Below are 22,249 nucleotides of genomic sequence, written 5' to 3' on the forward strand. Positions count from 1 at the left end.
AAAATAAACGTCTAAAGGTTGATCCTACAAAAATTATTATCAATCGTTATTTTAAAGGTCGCTGTGTCGTCGTTTTTAATCGTATCGATACAGGGTGAGGCGTAAATAAGTCAATATTTTTGGTATATTTCGATCCCAGAAACACATGTATGGAATTATTTATTTTTTCGAGGGAAGAAGAAATGAAAACAGAAAAAATCCGTTGGTTCCCGAGATCGAAGCAAAAAATAGTAATAATATTATTAATAGTATTTTTTTCTTTTTATAACATAGAATAACTTAGCTATTATCGACTTATTTGAGAAACGGCAAAGAGAAAATTATTTCTTTTATTAAGATCTATCAATCCTGAAATTATTTGCACTATTAAATACTCACCCTGTATATAATATATTTAAAATATTTTTATAAGGAAATAATTTCGGTTTTTCAGAAAAATCCACTACAAAAAGCGATAAGAAATCTTGGCTACCGGGTACCGAAGAAAAGCCTGTCATTCCTATTAAACCTCCTGTTAAAGCTGTTAAACCTTTAGTCACACGACCATTAGGTCCTACCATATATGCTACGCCCATAGCGCCAGGAACCAAACCTCCCATATCCGTGAAACCTGTTAGTACCGAGACGAACAACGCTAATAACACCAACAAATCTCCAGACGAAGATAGTCAAAAAATGACGACTTCGACCAGTTCAGTGGATAAAACTGGAAAGGAGAATATTTTGGAAATTTCTCAGGCTTTGGAGAGTACTTTAAACACTATAAAGTAAGTAATTTCGAATTGATTTTTAAGATATTTGAATAATTCATACCTTATATGCTCGTTCTAAAATCAGTGGTCTGGATTTTAACAAACAGTTCATACCAAATAAACCTTTAGTCATGTGATTAACCTTGAGATTTTTAAATTAATTGTTGCCAACTATGGATATATTCGACCCCATGCTGATTAACTGGAATTTAAATTTCGCGCTCAGGTGGTAGCTGGGCTGTAAAAAATGTCAAGTTGCCCCATTTATTTGTTTATTTCCTGACATTGTCATTCGTTTTGTATTACCAGTTTTTTTTAGTTTAAAAAGCATTTTTTTACTAATAATTTGATACCACACACTTGGTATTTTGAGTCAAATAGTCGTACAATTTCAAATAAACCATATGCCAAAATGTCAAAAGTTGACATATGATATGTCATTCAATTCAGAGTGTCATTTTCTATCGAATAAAATAAAAAAATACCGAGGGTACCATTTAAAAATCAAAAGTTGTAGTCATTTCCGGTGAAACCGGAAGTGACCGAAAACAATTGTGACAAAAAGTGACCGAAAACACGTCAATCAATGTCAATTTATGTCATATACATACCAAATATCGTTTTTTTATCTGAAAAAATAAAAATGTTATAGGAGTGGGCCACTTTTGAGATGCACCCGGTATAACGCAACGCACGTCCTTAATTCCTTACATGCACCGTAAAAAAATAAATAACTGCTCAGCAAGTAGCATTTATTAGCAGTACTAATTTAAAAAATCTGTAACTGTAAGTAGATATATTTAATTTACTTACCATTGTATCCTTCGGAAGCCCGGTGTACAATAATTAAACTCCATCATAAAAAATAACTAAGAGTCTATACAAAACACAATTGTCCCACCATTTTTAAAAAACATTGTCTTAAACGGAATACTGCCAAAAGATCTGAAGGAATTTAATTTTACAATAATTCGACAAATCAAAACGAAATCAAACCGTAAAGTCACAACAAAAGCGTCTCTGAATGTCCCGTGTCAGTTAAAAATCAAATTTTATTATTGTCAGATATTGATATTGGTATTTGCATTGTTAATATTTATTATTTATTTGCATTGTTGATATTAACAGTTTTAATATTTTAATATTTTGCGCCTCTGCATCTTGGAGGAAAAACTATTTTTAATGAACTGTCATTTAAGCTTCCCAGCCATGACCATTTAAGGTTCTCAGCCATGACTTTCGCTTACCGCTTTGAAAGCGTAACGTTTTTACGTCAAAGTTCCAGAATTCGGGCCCAAGAGTGACAAATAAGTGTTTTGGAGTATTTAACAATATATGCATTATTTTTTACATAATTGTTCATTGTTATTTTTAGAACTACTCCAGCCGTATCGGCGGCAGCGTGGCTTCAGTTGTCGGACAAGATAGGCCTTCTGCACGGTTCCTGTATGGACTACGCGGACAACGTGGTACCCGCCCATACGAAATTTCAGTTTAGGGAACTGCTGAACCGACTGGAACTGCAGGGCAGGCAGATGAGGTCGGCCAGCAGCCGAAACCAAACTGAGAATACTAGGTGCATTAACGAAGTCAACAATACTATCAAAGATGTTGTGAATGTCGTATTCCGATAGAAAACAATATAATATTAGCTTTTTTCAAGCTTCGGTCTTGGTTTAACTGGTTCATCGCGACTGCATTGGAAAGGTTTTTTTTTGAGAATTTATAAAATTTATCAAGTGTTTTATCTTTCTGATGACCGACACCCGATATAATTTAAGCACAGGGTGTGCTAAAAAGTTTGCAACAAATGGAAACATCATTTATCATGGATTTTTATAAAAAAAAAATGTATGGGGAATTGTTTCAGCATACACAATAACATAAAATAAATATTTTGACATATATGTCATCTAATAACTGTGTAACGCTTGTACTTTCTAAAGAGCAGCTACTGACGCTGAGTTGTCTTAAAGTCTTTCTCGGGCGCCACCTCTAATAGTTGAGAGGTTAGAGGTCCACTATTGCCAGTATGGGTAGCTTTTATACCCATTTCATTTTATACTCATTCCAGTGGAGAATCTAGAAAGTTGGGTTAAAATCAGTTAAAGTATCCGATGTAAAATAAAAAAAGGTAATTCAATATAAAATTAAATAAAACAGAATAATGTTAAAGCAAGCTTAACTTTCACGGCGAAAACACAATAGATTTTAGTTTGATAAACATTTATTGATACAAAAACTATTCAGTCTGCAAATAAAGAAATACCCTGAATTCCTTCAAGACATTACTACAAATCAAAGAAATATTTAACTATTTTTGCCAGCAATAATAATTTTTGACTAGTAGTCTATCTGGATACTTGTTCTATCGAGACTTAACAAAGGTATATTAATAAGAACATAATAAAAATAACTTGGTTACAACTGTTAAGCTGAATTTATAAACTCGGCAGTTCAGTGGAAGTTCAGTTGACGTTCAAAATGTTCAACACTATTAAATGAATGCATACATTTATAAAGTCAGTTGGTCGGAAAGTTGACAGTTCGTTTTACGTTCAGGGGAGTTCAGAGATCTATATTTAAGATGGCAGTTCGCGACGCTCGGCAGTTGGAACAGCAGCCAATGAGTAAGCGCCTGTTGATCATGTGAAGCACAGAAAAGAGATGCATTGGAAAATTATCCTTACTGTTGTTTCGTTGTTTCGTTGTTTCTGTTTTTGTAATGTTTATATTTGCGCGATGTTGGATTATTACTCGGATTATTGTATTTGAACTTTGAAAATTATCAAAAGTATTTTCAAATTGAAAGTTTCACATTTACAAATCTAACCTACAACCGAAACTGACAGTTTATAAATGTAAAAATGTCGAACTTCAACTGCCACGAACATCCAACTGCAACTGAACGCCAACTCCCGAGTTTATAAATGCAGCTTTATGTTGATAAATTACAAAAATTCTTCAAAATTTAAAATATGGGATTATGTGACAAAAATGGTCAAAGATAAAATTTATTCAGTAGGTTAATTTTATATCTGTTTTTCTATACTTCTGTGGCGGATTCGTCCCTTCAAAAAAGTCCTATGGGTATTTCGCCACTTGTGCTGTTAAGAACATCTACAAAATAATAATTATTTTTGGTAAACACTGCTACCAACGGAGACTAACTTGTCAGCAGGGATTTACTGCAACACATTTGCCTAATGGACAAAAAATGCTTAATAGACGGAGAGCTACATAAAAAACCTTATCATCGTTACATGCGCCGGCGGCAAGTCTGGGAATGTGCATTTTATGGATTTTAGTTAGGGACCCCAAAACCTATAAACCTGCAAAGTTTCAAAACTTCCCGACTTTTTTCCAAGCATTGTTTGATCCCCAATGACTGAAATATTTGCCATAAAGGTGTTTGTCAGGATGGCGTTCATTGAATATCTGCGCAACCCGATTGCTACATTCATTATTTTTAAAATAAAGTTCGATTATTTCCACTTTTTTTTGCAAGTGAGTAAACCATAATTATTAAAAAGTTTAACGATATTGAGAAGAACTTCAACGCATAAGTCACTGAACATCTATCTAGCAACTACCGCACTTGATCGTTCAAACTTGTGGCAAGTGAAAAAATGCGTAAACATCTAGAAATAATAAGAAAAAACAGCAAATTGGTCGAAGGAATTTATCCTTATCATTTACTCTGATAAATGTTTAAATAAACTTTTCAAATTTCAATCCTTCATATCTTCTCAATGACTCGACCGATTTTCAAAAACGAAGCCGGAAAGTATAGAGAATAGAAAGCCCTTTTCATTGCGGTACCACTTGACCCCCCTTCCCATTTGAACAAAAATTGGGGGATGACACACCCGCTTAGAGGCTTGAAGATTTTGCAATCATTTTTGGGGCAAACGTTGCCCCCCTCACAAACAAAATTGACGTGTTTTTGAATTTTCTGAAAAAAAAATTACCCTGGCCGTTATGCCTTGCGGAACGTTTTCAATGGGCCACCCTGTATATATATATATATATTTTTTGTGAACGTTCCTGATGTATGAAACTTGAAACAGCTGTAAAATAAATTCCATATATACTTTTTTTAATAACTCAGTAATAAAAAAATCTCATTTGTTGCAAACTTTTTCGTACACTCTGTATATTTTGAAAATTAGTAGAAAAGCACTATAGCATGTTAATATTTTTTATCAACTTACCAGCTTTGATTTATTTTCAAAAAATACTATTAAAAATTCATTTGATAGAAGTGATATAAAAATAAACCGAAATCCTTTCCATGCAGTTAATAAAATAAAAAAAAAGAATAAAGTTATTTTCCGCTCACTATTTTAATAAATCAACAAATGAAAGTACATAAGAAACTTATGTAATGAATTACCATTTGACATAAGGACCATTTGAATTCTTCGTTTGAAGAAGATTCCTTATACGTTTTTTCGATAAGTGCATGTGTGATGTGAATTAGTAATTTTTTTGTAAATTATAATTTGGCCTTTTATTTGAGGGTTTGCCTTATGTTTTTGAAAACGCTGCAATACGATAACTGGGAATATTCTAATTTAAAATAGATGAGAAACAAAGTCAAATAAGTGGACCAATTTATTTACATTTTTTTAAAAAATTAGTTAATGACGTTTCGTATTATTTTAATATTGATTGCTCTTTTACGTTGTGATATATTTTTTTACAGAAGTGAAATATCTAATATATAGGGTGTGCCAAAAAGTTACTAACAAGTGGGATTTTGTCAAGAACAGTTAACTTAATAGGTTTGCTCATTCAGCCGAAAGTTTCTGCCATGTGCAAGCGAAAACTCCTCGCTTTCTGACGTCAGTCGTAGCCCTCAACGGATTTTTTATTATTCGGGCGCTATGTGTACGTGTGAGTTACTTACTTTTTTTTTTCACTTTTATTTGTCGATTTTAATTGTGAAAAAGGTGTTTTTAAAGTTTTCTAAGTTACAGAATGTACAAATACTTTCATTTTGTGTTGTGGATTGTGACTACGATATTGTTTATTAATTATTTTAAAGCAAAATATGGGAGTACTCTAAAAAGAATGCCTACCAAAGTGATGTTAGGAACTGCTCTTCTTAAAAATACATATCCGAGTATTTAATACGATTTATACAGTTAATTTTCTATACTGCATACATATATAAGGTGTTTAAATAAATAACCTAAATAATGAATGTTTTACTTTATATTTTTACTAAAATTCAACATTAGAGGTTTACAAATTTGCATAAATTGGCATTAAAAGGGTACCAAAAAGGCATAGAATATTATTACGTTACTACATTTGCCTTTTTTTATTTATTCCTAACAGTGTTACTGATAATGCTAGAGTTATTTGAAATATTACGAAACCTAACCAAATCTTACCATATCACAATTATTAGGGCATCTAGGTGACTGAACATCTGTATGTGTTTCTGGCACTAAATTAAAATAAATTACATTTGAATTAAATTAAACAACACTGCATCTAGTACATGGTAACTATATTCTTGATAACTCGCTAACAAATTCACAGTGCATACAAAAACAATTCTCATATCATTTGATGGTCCTACACTATCACCATTTTTATCTATTCATAACAGCGCGAGAAAAGAATCATAAGTGTTTTTTACATAAAAATATAATATCTGTAATATGAAACTATTCTATTTGGTATTATTTACATTTTTTTAGTTTTCTGCTAGCATCATCTTTTGCAGGCATTCTTTTTAGATTGCTTCCATATTTTGCTTTAAAGCAATTAATAAACAATATCGTAGGCACTTAGTCACAATCCACAACACAAAATGAAAGTATACACTCTAGAGCTCCAAAAAAACTTTAATAACACTTTTTTTCACAAATAAAATTGACAAAATAATTAACATAAACGTATACACAGCCTGAATCGTAACCAATCCGTCGGGGGCTACGGTTGACGTCACAACTGTCATCTGAAGCGCGGGAAGAAACGAACGTACGTCTTATGAGGATGAGCAATCCTATTAGTTTACCGTTCTTGGGATTTTCTAATTATTCCGTTACTGAAAAAAAATTGTTTGTGGAATTTCATTAGCATATCCAATAGCAAAAAATTACTATTATTCCGTTTACACAGAAAAAATGGGATAACTTTTTTTTTTGGAAAAAAATTCGTATGAATGTGACAAAATCAATCCAATAAAAGTATTTAATACAGTAATTTTACTTTATCGCAATAACTTTTTGTCGTTGCAATGGATTATACATTACATCAAAAAACACATTTAAACAAACTTTATAATCCCTCGAAATAATCTGCGCTACTGCAACAAGTTTGGTGTTTTAAAAATTGTCATGTTTTATTTTTACAGAACAATAAATAAAATATTGTATTAGGAATTATTATTGTTGGATTTACTTTGTTTCATATAATTTTAAAAATGAAAAATTAAGAAAAAATGCATTTTTTGTAATTATCTATGATTATCAATTATCAATTATATTATTATTATTATTATCAATTTTGAACAACTCTCCTCTTTCACATTTTTCGATATTTTTACACATAATTTTGTAATTTGCAAAATTGACATGTAATATTTTGCTTTTTGAAGTAATGCTCTATAAACTTATACTCCTATTCATTAACTTAATAATAAAAAATCCCATTCGTTGTGAAATTTTTGGTACACCTTGTAGAAAACATTACATTTACAAAATTAGACTGTTTACTTTTAAAGATAGAAAAAATATCAGGGTTTTCCAATTCTAAAAGTGTGCAAGTGATATTGGCTAACGAATATTTTTGTATCTAAAATTAACAAAAAGGATTTAAGACAATAATTCTTATTTAGTTACTATATTGCAGCGTCCTCGTCCTACTATTTTCACTAAACTGTGATACCTACCCTTTTTAGGTTATTTTTTTAACTGTAATTGTATGCTCAATTGTATTATTTGTTGTTGTTTTTTCTTTACCGATCTGATAAAACATTTCTTTGCGGAGTATACAACATAGGTCATTAACAAAAATTTTTTAAATGATTTTCAATTAAATTAATCAAGAATCATTGTTTTTATTCTGTTTTTTTATGAATTATAAAAAATATACATACAGGTTGTGGCAAAATATTCGCAACAAATGCCAAAAATTGATTTTTTTAAAAGTTTTTGGGGATTTACTTCAGCACACTCAATAACATAAAAAATGAGATGTCATGCGATGACTGTCATGGCTTCAAAAATCCGCTATACATATGCAAAAAGTGGGGTTAGGTGACAAAATATCCAAAGAAAAGTTTTTCAGAATTTTATTCTACGTGTATGGTACCTAGTTTTTACTGCAATACTGGACAGTAAAGAGGAAAGATTGCATTAGGAATTATTCTTTGCTAAACCTACCTTGTTTTATGTATTTTTTTTTATAAATATCTAAACTGGTAAATAGATATAAAATTAAATTCTGAACAACTTTTTTCTACTTCTTTTGCTAATTTTTTGATATTTAACCACAATTTTTGTATATGCCAGGAGGTCTTTTCTATTTTGCTGCCATAATAGTTATTATGGTTGGCATCAAGGACTGTATATATTCTAAAGGACTGACTCGATCGCGTCAAATCGCCGCTGTCGTAGTCGCCGTGGAATGCTACGTCACGCGCTGACCAGCGCTCCACAGTGCGGCGGATGGTTATTCTAGCGGGACAAAATCTCAAAAGCAGTTTGGGACTTAAAATCTAAGAACGTAGCAAATGGTCTAATATATAGAATTTTAGAATTTAGAATTTAGAATGAGTGGGAGGGGGGTTAATCACTTCGACCTTACAGATCCATTGTGTCCCCCTTTCTTGAATCATAACTCATCATACAGTCCCAGGGCTTTGACAAAAGCCAGTATCTGGGACGGTTTTATAGAGGGTAGTTCTCCATCTCCAATATCAGTCGACTACCTGTGTTTGGTAACTATTGTGGTAACTCAAAGATCTACATCATTCAATACATCGATATTTGAAAAAAGTAGAAAGTTTGATATCTGCCAGAATAAAGGCACGAAGAAGGATTTTAACAAATAATATATACGGTACCCGGTAGAAGAATTACATACCTTTGGCAATCTTCAGCGTAATTTGGCTTTGGAATGGAAATGTATAAGCACTTGTAAATATTTTGTTTTCGTATGATCTCTGCCTTGCTGAGCAGAAAACGACCAAATTTGGTTGATAAAAATGTATCGAAATACAAAGAATATTCATGCATTTTTATATCAATTGGAATGTCTACTATTTATTCTTACAGTACACATTTTTTGGCTTATTTCTAACCAAACACTTTTGTCCCGCTAAATTTATCTTCCAACGCACTGTGCGCTCGTCTGTCAAATGCAGAAATAACTGTCACTGTCTAAAATTTTTAGCGCCAACTTCAACTCGGTCCCCAGATGACGTAAAAAAACTGACAGTGCAGGAATATAGGAATCGAACTATCCTTATCTCTATAGTATCCTTGGGTTGGCATGGCATATTTCAAAATACTTCTTTTTCACTGGGTATGCTAAAGTAATTACACATAAACATTCTTCTAAGAAAATTATATAAAATGTTTCCATTTGTTGAAAACTTTTTGGCCGCACCCTGCACATATAAAGTGTTAGTAAAGTCTCAAAGGTGTCCTCTGCAAACCTAATCAATTTCAGGGGAGTACACTGAATAATTAATTTTATCTTTTATGGATATGCTAGTCTACTTTTTTTCCTCTGTAATATATTACTTTAGAGTGAATGGTGTAATGTCCTACCAGTGGCGTAGGACATATAGAATTATAAACTATCCTTAAGGTTTTTGTACAATCCAAAGATTAAACTAAATTAGCCTATAGAGATTTTTCGTTCATAGTTAATTTATGTATTTGTAAATATTAATTTTTATATCTAGTTTTTTTTGTTAAAAGACTACATAGTTCTAGATTTTTGTTTATTTATTTGTATTGATATTTTTAGTGGTAGACTATATAACGAAATTGTATTGATCATTACGGATCGTATGCTCATTATATTTTATAATACCTACCTATTTATGGAAGTCTGTGTTGAAAATTGACAGGTACTGTCGACGTAGTCTTGTCACGATATTTTTGGCACAATTTATGTTTTTATTCAAATACATAGTTGTAACGCATGATATTGGATGAATAAAAAATTATAAAACGATGCACAAGATCACTTTAAGTGCAAAATAATCTATTCAGAATTTTTTGTAAACATAATTGTATTAATTTTTGATCTTCATTCAAAATTACTTAGTGATCTAATAAAGAAGACGTCATAATAGGCGTTGAAGTGACATTTTGGTTTGAAACCCTATAAAGATGCTGTTATTCATTAGATCAAGAGGCCACAAAACTGCTTTTTATAGTATATTATGATCTACATTATACATTCATGAATGCGCCAATTTTATTAAAGATCACTCTATTCTTGAATGTCATTTCGTTTAATAATTTTATTAAACAAATGTTTTTTTATGCATAGAAATCGAAATTTAGGCCGAAATAATCGAAAATGTAGTTATATTTTTAATTTTTTTACTATTATTTTTATACAAAATAAAAAATGAAGATTCATAAGGCGCGTAAACATTCGTCCCATCTTCAAATAAATATTAATCTACTGTCACTATCCCGAACTTAAGCTGTCATCGAATTAAATGATTAAAGAAGGCCAATCAATAACAGCAATCTTTATTTCCAAGCTATCTGTGACACTGTTTTTTTTTTCGATGGTATAATTTAATGTGGACTTCAATTCCGGTTTATCAATGGCGTTCTATTTATTTTTAAAGAACGGTTAAAATGTACAGTATGGTCGACTCAGTAATTTGCTAATTTTGCTTTGCGTAGAGTCAATGAATTTTATTAAATGTGTGTGCACTATGTGCGCATATTTGAAGTGAAACTTCTTACTAACAGCTGTCAAATTGAAGGTTTTGAAGGACATGGTTGAAAAAGTGTAGTTTGAAGTGTTGAAAAAATAATAAATTACAAAATATTTTTTACGCGTAAAATATAGTTTTTTGCGTGTAACAAATAGTTTCTCGCGTGTAACAAATAGTTCTTTACGTATAGCAAATAGTTTTTTACGCGTAACAAATAGTTTTATACGCGAAGAAAATAGTTTTTTACGTGTAACAAATAGGGTTTTTTACGCGTAATAGTTTGACTCACTTTCGCAAAATTTGTATTAAAATATCAATATTTTTGATAAACACACTTCAGTAAATATTTAGTATTAAAAACTTTGACACCCTTGGAGAAATGAATCCTTAAAATTTTTACTGAAATTTCATAAAATTCAAAATATTCCCAAAACGGTAAGGTTTAAGTGTGATAAACCAAAATCAAATTTACCTTTATTTCAAACGTAGAATCTAAAAATAGAATAATATACAGGGTATTCCATTTAAAAAAATACAACTATAATATTTCTTACTTATTTGGGACACTCCGTATCTTGTAAAAATATCTTTAAATTGTAGCTCTAATAGTTCTTCAATGAACCCAAAACTTACAATTTGTAAAAATCTAATCGTTTAGCTACAATACTTTAGTGTCGTATGTGTTGAACAACCCTGTATATTCTTGTTTTATTAAAAAAAATAAACTTCATATCTAATAAATTATAAACATTATTTTGATCATTATGAGCGACACCATATCGGTATAAATTATGCTAATCTGTGCTACTTTTCTCTTGCGATTCTCCATTTTAGGAGGTGAAATTATTAAGTAACTGTCTGGTTTTTGCCTGCAGTAAGATGGCCCATTAATGTCCCGTTTTAACGCTCTTCACTAATTGAATGGAAATTTTTTACAACTTGTTTACAAAATATTCTGTACACTGACGTTTCTATGTTGCCGGAATTCTAAGTACCAGTGAAATTACATATTTGGGTTTAAAAATAATAGTTATAATAGTAAAAAACCCGTTGTAAACTTTCTCAAGAAACATACTCAGTAGTGCTAATTAAATTACTGTCATATATTTACAAATAGAAATTGTTTACAAGTTACGTTGCTCTGCTTTGATGCTTTTCCACAAGATATTTGTTAGAAACCCACCACCTTCCACTGAACTTCGAAAATAATAAACTAGTTTTTATTTTTTTTATCTTAAAAGGTAATAAAAGTAAACTTAAATAAAATAAAATACAATGCTCAACCGAAAATAATCAAATTATGTCTTATTTCGTTCAATTAGATTTAACCAGCACTTTTAATTTTTTTCGAGATCGTGCCATTTTATATGATATTCGCGGGTGAATTTATGGAAGGTGAAAAAAAATGTATTTTTTAATTTTATTACGTGTATCGCACCGTGAGCATCTTAGCGAATAATTTCGATTTTTGTAAGATAATATATACTCGAGCAGTTTTGATATTTTTTGTATATAGACGGTACTTTTAACTCTGCATTTTGTATAGGCTTTCAATTTATTATTGATAGGGAGTAACAGACTGTATCAATGAAATACAAAATAAATTTGCTAATTTAAATTGACCTGTTATTTTCTTTATTACCCTATTTAATATTTATAAGTTGTTTAAGGAAGAGTCAAATCTTATTTAGGATAATATACTTACCATAATATACCGCGTTGGCAAGTCTTGCTGTATGCTTCGTGCAGTTCAGTTGATTTTAAAAAATTCCGACCGCGGCGCTGTATACGGCAGAAATCAGAAAGTATTTCACGTCGTCCTGGTTACACTTCATGTTGATGGAATTAAAATAATATTAAAATCGTGGCTTTGTCATAACATTTAAGTACTTTAGTTTTTTGCTAGTGACGTTATTGAAACTATAAAACACTCTGGTAGGAGGTTTGTGTGATGTAACGCTGTTTCGAGTAGCAAAAAATAAGTGAAAAAGAATTCGAACTAGGCGTCGCACGATGGGGTATTAGCATGAAAAAGGTGATCGAAATTCGAAAAAGCAAATGTGTTTAAGATTTCCCAAAAAAAGATAAATGATAAGTTAAATCATGTCTGCCATGAATGGCGTTGCTATGGGTGTGTTTAGTCGCATTCATTTGTTTCAACGAAACGTTAAAGTTGTTACTTCTCACAGATAAGAGGTAAATGGCTAAATTTTATGTTTAAAATTATAAATTGTTGTTGTTCTTGTGCTCTTTTTACGTTTATTTTATCGTTTTGATTGAAAATGGCTCAGCAAGCTGCAGGTATGTATTCTACAAAAACGTATTATTTAATTTGATATTCTCTATACTAACGATTTTTTTTGCAACTTAAAGTTAGGCGTTCAGAAAATTTGATTAAATTTGTGACATTTTTATTATACTTAGAGATTTAGTTGCGCATTTCGAAGAATTCAGCATATTGTCTATATACCTTTAACTTAGTAAACATTGAGCTTTCATACAGTAAAATAAAATACTGCGACTTTGCTGATAAAATGAGAAAAACATTCTTGGTTTCCTCTAATTTACCAATCAGTGATATACTTATGCGAGGTGTAAACCGCGATGGCATTGTTGTGTACAAAGCGATGGCATTAGTGCCATTAGCAGTATAGCACAATTTGGCATTAGTAACGACTTTAGTGGTATGGGCATTGCTCGCGGATCAGTCGTAGCATTAGTAGTATTAGTTGCGATATTACTACTGGCATTAGTGGCATTGTGGAAACCAAGCAGTTCGACGAAAAAAGTGAGTAAACAAAGTGCTCGTTACAAAAAAATAAATAGACATAATATACTATGAGAGGATAAAATATAATTTGCAATATTAATGGTATATATTTTTTTATCAACTAGTGATTAAATGTTTTATGAACAACTTCTAAAATTATAATCATGTGTTATTAATAGCCCCAATTAGGACCGCCTAGCAAAACCGGTGATTAAAACTATGCTCGCTACCATAGAGAATTCATCTAAAGTTTTTTAGCTGGAATAATAAATTATAATACAAGTTATACCTTCTGAAGGTATCAAAATATTTACTGATTTATTTTTAATTTTAGAATTTTCACAAATTCTACTTTCTAACACTTTTAGAATAATTAAATAATACATTTTCCGTATACTCGCTATTTAAATCCGTGTATTTGTATATTCTAGTTGTTTACGATATTCTCTCCGATGGTGGCAGCACTGGCGGAAAATGCACCAAGCCTATAGAAATTTTTTTGGAAAAATGGAAATAAAAATGAACCTGTACACCTTCTATCTTCGAAACTAAGCATATTAATTAGGACATAAATTTATAAGATTTTTTTTTACTTATTTTTATCTGCATAATATGCTGCCGAAGTTTCCCGAATACAATTCGGACCACCCTGTATATCATATTTAGAATCAGCATCCCCTTTATTAATGACAGATATATTATGGTAGAGTCATGATAAGCGGGACACTGTCCAGGGCGAGTCTTAAACAAGTGTAAATATTTTTAGGGGTTGTAGATATATTTCGATCCCAGAAACACGATTATGAGTTTTTTTTTCGCGAAAGAAAAAGTTTTTAAAATTTGGAATTTTTGAAAAAAAAATTAAAATGTTTTTAGTTCTTAAAAAACATAATTACTTGATAATATCACAGATTAGGTATCCTATAAGTATACAGATAAAAATCTTGTCCATAATTCGTGGTACGAAAATTGTTTTTTATGACGATGTGCAAACGAGTCAAATTTCCGGTACGCAAAAATAAACTCGCGTAAAATAACAATAAACAGCGTAATAGAGAGATATCGCTAAACCGAATAGCGTGCATGGACGTTAAGGCCAGGTGTTATTTCCTTTACGTGAGGTGGTATTAACTCTCTTCATTTATAGTTATCGGATCGGAAAGAATTCTGATCGCGTCGCGTCCGCTATTTAAATTTAACCTAACTTTGAATTTAAAACTTTGAAATTGTTTTGTTTACTAGGTATTTTAAAACTAAAGGGCTAAAGTGCTTATTTCCAGTGCTTTATTGTTCAACGTCTGCCAGTGGGTTTAGGGCAACAAGCAACAAATTCTCTTAGAAGGGCTAAGTCATCTGCTGTAAACCTAAGACTCTTTATAGGTTCTTTAGTATTGGAAGAGGTGGAATCCATATTTTGAGCCATATTTATTTAATTAAATTTAATTAAAACTAATCCCCCAGCTACTTAAATATCAAATTACCTAATAAAACTAAAGCAATAATTTAAAACAATTCAAACATAACCTAAAATAAAAGATCTCGCCGGCCGGCTCCGGTTGTCAAGTACCCGCACATGCCCATTTAAGCAATTTTTAAACGTTATCAGAGGTTATTTAGAAAGAGCGCTTGGTGTAATTGATCCGCAAATTACGTCAGGCGTTAACGTTATTAGCGGGTGTTGCGTTAAAAATTGACTCGCGCATATCGTAACCATGATAAGGTACGCGTAAATAGTGAATGACGCTATTCGGTTTTCCGATGTCTCTCTAATAACTGTGCCGGTCAGGCGCTGTGCACAATTTTAGAGGCCATAAGTGGGCGTGCTTTGTGCGCAAACTAGTCACCTAACTAGTGCCCGATTCCGAAAATTGGAACCACGAAAAACAATAAAGAAAAAACAAAGATTATAATCTGTATAATCTGTGATAATATGGCAACAGAGGTAGTAGATTAAATTTACAAGAAAGAAAACCCAGAAGGAATCCAGTGGTTCTCAAAATTTAAGCAAAAAATCATTTTTTTGGCAATTTTCAAAGAAAAATATCTCGGTTATTTTGGACTTATTTGAAAAACAAAGAGAAAATATATTTCTTTCATTGAGATCTACCAGCCCTGAAAATATTTGTACTTATTTAAAACTTACCCTATATATCAGGAATTTCTCTTATTTTTTTTTCAGCAAATAAATAGTTATTATTGTTTTTACTTTTTTTTAAAATATTATACAAGATGTTATAAAAATAAATATTTATTTTAGTAAGTTACATAATTAAAAACCATATCTTTACATTTACACACAATATCATTTATTCTTCATTTTGAGGCGTGACATACAAAATTGGTTCTTCACTCGAAATTTCAACTATTGAAGATGGAAGTGGATCTTGGTGGATAGAAGGTTGATTAGGATCAACAGTACTTTCAGGCTCTAAAACACTTCTTGCCCTACGTTTCCTAGGCGCAGGTTGACCCATCTCAATCTTTTCAAATTTACTTTGTGCATTTTCATGCTTTTCTTTAAATTCTACTTTAACATTTTCATCATTTTCAGGTAAATTTTCAACGTTATCATCAAATTCCTCTTTCGTTGGTTTATATTTGTTTCGATCCTTTGAAGGTTTTTTATTTGAAGTAGGCCTTTCCTCAAAATCGCCTTCGTCAATTTCCTCATCACCGCACGGTTGATTTCCTTTTGGAGGTTTGTTCTTATTTTTATGTTTTCCTCTAGACTCCCTAAATGAAAATTTGGGTGGTTTATCTTCAGAACACTCTTGATCAGTATCTTTGTCAGGTTTTCTTTTATCTTTTTTGTGTTTCAGCTTGTTTTCGGAAGAATCTTCCTCGGACGGCGAGCTTTCTTCAGAATTGTCTTTCTTTCTCTTTTTTCCATCTCTTTCTAGGTACTCATCTGATATATCTTCTGTCAAAGAACTTCGTTTATCTCGAATATTTTCTGGGCTGTTGAGTGAATATTCTATTTTGGGTGTATTTCTATCTGGTGTATCCAGTAATAGTATTTCTGTTTTGGTATCTTGCGTATAGGACTTGTTTTCATAATTTTCTGATATCCCATTATTTAGCTAAAAATTAATAGGTAAGTATACAGAGTCCGGTAACAATGCGTCGGGCATTTGTAGTTCCTAGAATTACAAACTTTGAATTTTGTTTAAATGCAAACTTAAGTATGTACTAGGATGTATTTCAGGAATATATTTTAACTTCTACGGGGTGGCTCAAAAAAGTGTGTGGATCGGAATGATTTTTTTTCAATGGAACGCCCTGTGTATTATTGCATTTTTGGCTTCCTTTCAGATCACTTTACATAATCCTAAGATATGAGTAAACATATTTCGATAATTTCAGAGATATTAATAAGTAAATAAAAAAATTGGCGCCGGGAGGCACGTATAAGCCGCCCATACTAAAATATGTTAATAAAAAGTTGGTAGGTAGTTCTTTTAGTTTCAAATTTTATTCTTAATCTATGGTTTCAAAGTAAAGGCATTTTTCCAAAAAAAAATTATCTCAAAAACTGCGACTTTGACTGATTTTGATGTTATTACAAATTTTGTTGCAAATATTATTCCTAATCTTAAATTGAAAACCGCGTTTCGCTAGCTACTGATGTAATTTTGGAGTTACGATTTTTTAAAATTTTTAACCCCCTCCCATACCCCCTTACCAACCCCCCACCCCCACCAAAAACTAATGGCCAGATTCTCGGATGCCACAGTATTTTTGTGCCAAATTTGGTTAAAATCGGTTTAGCGGTTTTTGAGTCATCGTGTTACAGACGGACAGGCAGACAAGGGCAGACGGACAGACAGACAGACAGACACCATGAAAATATTTTGTATTTAGGTCATTTATGACCCAAAAAGCTCATTTTGAGTGAAATTAAAAAAACTTTTTTGTCGATCTTAATAGCCCACCATACCTATTGGTATGGTCGGCTAATAAACCTATATTTTCCAACCTTTCTTAAAAAAAATATTACAAATACAAGAACTGTCCTGAAATCAAAACTATATTAGATATTGACGTTGGACAGTCTGTATTTACTTTGCTATAAATATGGTAATCGTAAATCATACAGGATGTTCAAAATTCTACGCCAAACTTATATAATATAAAAATATACATATATAACATAATTTTTTTTCGTTTTTTTTTCTAAATAGTAGTTTGTAGTTTTAAATAGTAACAGTAAATTTTTATCACAGCCAACCAATAATGATTTTTTTTCTCGTATTTTACCGTTAAAAGAGCCATATGAAATAATACCGCGAGTATCTGCGAAAGAGTTAATAATTTTGAAATACTCTAAATAGAAAAAATGTTTATTTTTTAATTCTCCATCTAATAAGAAAATAATATACATTAAAAAAAAACGAAGAAAACTTATTTTATATTTTATAGGAAGTATATGGCACTGAATTTTGAACATTCTGTATGCTTTAAGATTACAATATTTATAGCAAATAAGTACAGGACCATCTAAAGTAAATATCTAATGTAGTTTTGATTTCAGGACCGTTATTCTATTTTTAATATTTTTTTTAAGAAAGACTGAAAAATATGTATTTTTTATTTATTTATTAATATCTCGGAAACTATCGAAATATATTCACTCATATCTTAGGATTATGTAAAGTGATCTGAAAGGAAGCCAAAAATGCAATAATATACTGAGTGTTCCATTAAAAAAATAATCCCGATCCACTTACACTTTTTTGGACCACCCTGTAGGAGTTAAAATATTTTCCTGAAATACATCCTAGTTCATACCTTGTACTAGGATCTTAGTAAATACGTTTGCACTTAAACAAAATAAATTTTTAATTTTATGTAGAAGCTACAGAGATGCCCGACGGACTTTTGCCGACCTGTATATTTAAATAGTCAGCTTGATTTTGAATACCTTTTGTTTCCCACCTTGTGGAGCATTACCTCCATTTTCTAGAGGAAATGCTGTGCAAATATTTACCAGAGCTATCCCAAGAAATAAACGTTTTAACACCTAAAATAAAATAACACTATAGATAAACATTTCAAATAACTAACTAAAGTATTATTATTTTACCTTTGCCATTCTAATTCACCTAGCAAAGTCAACTTAAGAACTGCTTGATCAGAAGAGTGACCGCATCTTTATATACCGTTATTTTCTGCATATCTATTTGTTTTTCTAATTGGAATTTGTTTACTAATTAACGCTATTTCAAGCTAGTTTTATTAAAATTCCACTATTAAACATGCATTAAATGCTTCTATCAAAGTTAATTTATTACAATATTGTGCCAAATAAATGAAGTAATACGAAATCTTGAAGAACTTCTTTTTAAATTATTATGAATAATTTATAGGTGTATTTTATTTTACGCGCCGTTAGCTGGCCGGTACAAATGAACTACTTTTTGCAGTCCACAGAACAAATATTTAAAATATAACCTCAAAATTATTTTCCCGCCCAAAGTTCCCGCACAAACGGCACAAGCCCCAAGCCGCCCAATGATCCCGCAAAAAAAAACAGACTGGAACATTCTGAACAACGTGGTTTTGTTGGTCAGTTTAGTCGTTTAGTGTATATCTGTGATTTGTGTCGTTTTATTTAAGACCAGCAAAAGGATTTACAAACATAATTAATTTGGAAACTACAGTACGCCAAAGATTTTTATGTTACGAAAATATTTTAAATGATGATATCAAAAATCTCATAGTTGATCTTGAGTGTTTGGTGGAGGATAGTGTCTTAGATCGATTAGGACATCACTTATTTGGGTTACTTGCTCTAAAAGGCAGATCCTTTTACACAGCTTTCGTAGAACATGAAGTTCAACTATTAGGAATTCGATTAGCTTCTTACAATCCAGAAGATGCTATAAATTTTGTTAAAGCTCTAAAAAGTCATGTGTAACATGTTTAGAGGCTGTTGAAGTGGATGGAAAAGTGAAAAATTACTTTATTGCACTTAGTTCAGTCTTTTTAAAACTTGTTCTATTTTCGAAGACCTAAAGATGGTTCAAGGTAAGATAGATAGTTTTATACTAAATATTCTGATATATTCATGTTTTTTTTATATTTTAGTTCACTTTCCTTATTGTGTTGATCTTCCAAAAAGACAGTATGATTTAACTAATGGAATGTTATTTATAAATTGTACAGAATGGAAAACTATAGTACTGTCTTTATATAAAAGTTTTCTACATGTAGCTTTGTCTGAAATAAGGTTTATACCTAAACCGAATGATGCTTTTAAAGATGAAAGAATCACAAGTATTTTAAGCTTAGCTCAAGATCTATTCTTTAAAAATACCTCAGTTAGGTCAAATAGAAAATGTAGTAGTTTAGAAATGAGACATTTTAAAGAAGAGTCTGGAAACTTTCCATTGAGCATGAAGAATTTATATAATAATTTATTGAAAAGTAACAGATTAAGTCATAATGCTAGGTAATGAGTTAATTGCTTGTTTATAGAATTTCTAAACACATTTGTTTTTTCTGTTTAGATTTGATATTAGTTTGTATTTGAAAGAGATTGGGCTCCAAAGAACAGATTCCTTTGAGTTTTGGAAGAAATTTTATTCAAAACAACACTCAAGTTGCTGAAACTGTACTCACGAGGAAGAAAACGAGAAGCAGTATATTTATGGTATTAGACATTTATATGGACTAGAGGGCTCTAGGAAATCTTATAATGTAAAAGATTGTTCTCAAATACAGGTATACATTTTTTTATATTTATTATTTTACAAGTACATAATTTATTGTATTTTAAGATTATAACTTTTGGGGCAAATGAAGGAGGTGTTGCTTTTGAAAAACTATCTACCTATCAGTAGCAGCGAAAACATTCAAACAATATAATTAATGAAAAAAGGGGAAATCCAAAAAAAGGGCTGAAAAATTTTTAGATTTTTTTGTAAAAAGGGTGAAGGTAATGTTGAACTACATTCTAAAAATCTGGCGGAATATTATTTCTTATTAAAAACAATTACTTCTTTATTTTTTACCACTGATGTAATATTAAGATGTATACAGGTCAACAAAAAAATAGTGTATTCGAGAGTGTATCTAACTTCGATGGGTGATTCTACAGATAAAAATAAAACAAAAAGTTCATATAAACATATGCCGTAAAATGCTTCTCGAAGAAGTTACAGTACTCGAAAGAGAAAATAAAAATAATATGTTTTGTTCATTTTTAAGGACAATGGTAAACCGTTTTTCTTGAAATTTGGTATTTTGATAGAATTTTAATTAATGTCATATTTTTTGCTGTTTTATAATGTTAAAGAAGTCAAAACTTTATTTAGTTAAAGCCGAAGGCTATGGAAACGGTGATAATAGTTGTAGGCAAAACTCAAAGGCATCCTTTATTTGGAAAAATCTTTTACATTGTAAGACTTTCTAGAGCCTTCTAAATGTCAAATACCATAAATATACCTCTTCTCGTTTTCTTCCCCGTGAGTACAGTTTGAGCAACTTGAGTGTTGTTTTGAATAAAATTTCTTCCAAAACTCAAAGGCATCTGTTATTTCGAGCCCAATGTCTTTCAAATACAAACTAAAATTAAATCTAAACAGAAATCATTTATCTGTTATTTTTTGATAAATTATTATATAAAGTCTTAATGCACAATGGAACGTTTCCAGACTCTTCTTTAAAATGTCTCATTTCTAAACTACTAAATTTTCTATTCGACCTAACTGAGGTATTTTTAAAGAACAGTTCTCGAGCTAAGCTTAAGGTGCGTATTCATTATCCGAACGAATGAACGAACGAACGAACGAATGTTCGCTAGTGGTATGGACGGGGACCGTACGATGGAACCGCACGAGAAGACCGGAGGCATTTGTTGGCGAATGCCTTTGATGTACCGACTCGAAACGGATGGTCGAGCGAACGAACGAACGAACGAACGGCCGCATGCGTTCGGTCCCCGTCTAAATATACCGCACTTTCATTCGTTCGTTCGTTCGTTCGTTCGTTCGGATAATGAATACGCACCTTTAAAATACTTGCGATTCTTTCATCTTTAAAAGCATCATCCCCTTGAGGTATAAACCTCATTTCAGACAAAGCTAGATGTAGAAAACTTTTATATAAAGACAGTAATATAGCTTTCCATTTTTCCAAAAGTTTTAAACAGACTGAACTAACTGCAATAAAGTAATTTTTCACTCTTCCTTCCACTTCAACACCCTCTAAACATGTTACACATTGGCTTTTTAGAGCTTTAACAAAATTTATAGCATCTTCTGGATTGTAAGAAGCTAATCGAATTCCTAATAATTGAATTTCATTTTCTACAAAAGCTGTGTAAAAGGATCTGCTTTTTAGAGCAAGTAATCTAAATAGGTGATGTCCTAATCGATCTAAGACACTATCCTCCACCAAACATTCAAGATCAACTATGAGATTTTTGATATCTTCATTTAAAATATTTTCGTAACAAAGAAGTCTTTGGCGTACTGTAGTTTCCAAATTAATTATGTTAGTAAATCCTTTTGGAGGTTTTAAATAAAACGACATAAACCACAGATATACAACTTCCTCTAGGAGATGCGAGACCTTGTCGTTGGTGGGGAAGCTCCTGGTCAGGTGCTAGAGGGAATGCAGCCCTCTTGCACTTTGGCTGGGTCTAAGGAGCATCTCATTGTCTTGTCCCTGGCTGTAGTGTCGTGGCCAGGGAATTGCACCAAGACTGACAGACTGTTATTTCACAGAAATGATAAATTTAGAAACTTTATTTTTTAAATGAATCATACATTTTTCTTCGGAAAAATGATGCTA

At 31.3% G+C, this 22,249-nt stretch overlaps 3 protein-coding genes across 11 annotated transcripts in view; 2 read left to right on the forward strand and 1 right to left on the reverse strand.

The window, feature by feature from the left end:
• The window catches only part of LOC115889739 (tyrosine-protein kinase Abl), a 198,277-nt gene extending 195,392 nt beyond the window's left edge, over window positions 1-2,885 (forward strand). For all 9 annotated transcript variants that reach the window (XM_030909803.1, XM_030909806.1, XM_030909808.1 and 6 more), the window contains 2 exons: window positions 434-767; window positions 2,128-2,885. In XM_030909803.1, coding sequence (XP_030765663.1) covers window positions 434-767; window positions 2,128-2,386 — 593 coding nt within the window. In that variant the 3' untranslated portion in view covers window positions 2,387-2,885. The remainder of the gene's footprint in view (window positions 1-433; window positions 768-2,127) is intronic.
• Window positions 2,886-15,735: 12,850 nt separating this feature from the next.
• LOC115889724 (cylicin-1-like) lies at window positions 15,736-18,706 on the reverse strand. The gene is made up of 3 exons (XM_030909791.1): window positions 18,537-18,706; window positions 18,375-18,473; window positions 15,736-16,533 (listed from the first exon to the last, which is right to left on the reverse strand). Exons 1-3 carry the CDS (start codon window positions 18,543-18,545, stop codon window positions 15,760-15,762), a joined length of 882 nt encoding a protein of 293 aa, XP_030765651.1. The 5' UTR covers window positions 18,546-18,706; the 3' UTR covers window positions 15,736-15,759.
• A 260-nt stretch (window positions 18,707-18,966) lies between these two features.
• Window positions 18,967-21,216, forward strand: LOC115889723 (probable DNA primase large subunit). Its single transcript, XM_030909790.1, has 4 exons — window positions 18,967-19,480; window positions 19,541-19,904; window positions 19,963-20,176; window positions 20,233-21,216. The coding sequence occupies exons 1-3, from the start codon at window positions 19,471-19,473 to the stop codon at window positions 20,060-20,062; spliced, it is 474 nt and encodes a 157-aa protein (XP_030765650.1). The 5' UTR covers window positions 18,967-19,470; the 3' UTR covers window positions 20,063-20,176; window positions 20,233-21,216.
• The last annotated feature ends 1,033 nt before the right edge of the window (window positions 21,217-22,249 follow it).

The sequence above is a fragment of the Sitophilus oryzae genome, unplaced genomic scaffold (assembly GCF_002938485.1).
Source record: "Sitophilus oryzae breed Bouriz unplaced genomic scaffold, Soryzae_2.0 scaffold_845_pilon_pilon, whole genome shotgun sequence".
Taxonomy (NCBI): domain Eukaryota; kingdom Metazoa; phylum Arthropoda; class Insecta; order Coleoptera; family Curculionidae; genus Sitophilus; species Sitophilus oryzae.

Coding starts and splice junctions, on each gene's coding strand:
- LOC115889724 (XM_030909791.1), bottom strand. Junction 16,534..18,374: donor CACAAGGTGGGAAACAAAAG/GTATTCAAAATC, acceptor ATTAATTTTTAG/CTAAATAATGGGATATCAGA.
- LOC115889723 (XM_030909790.1), top strand. Junction 19,905..19,962: donor AGATTAAGTCATAATGCTAG/GTAATGAGTTAA, acceptor TTTTCTGTTTAG/ATTTGATATTAGTTTGTATT.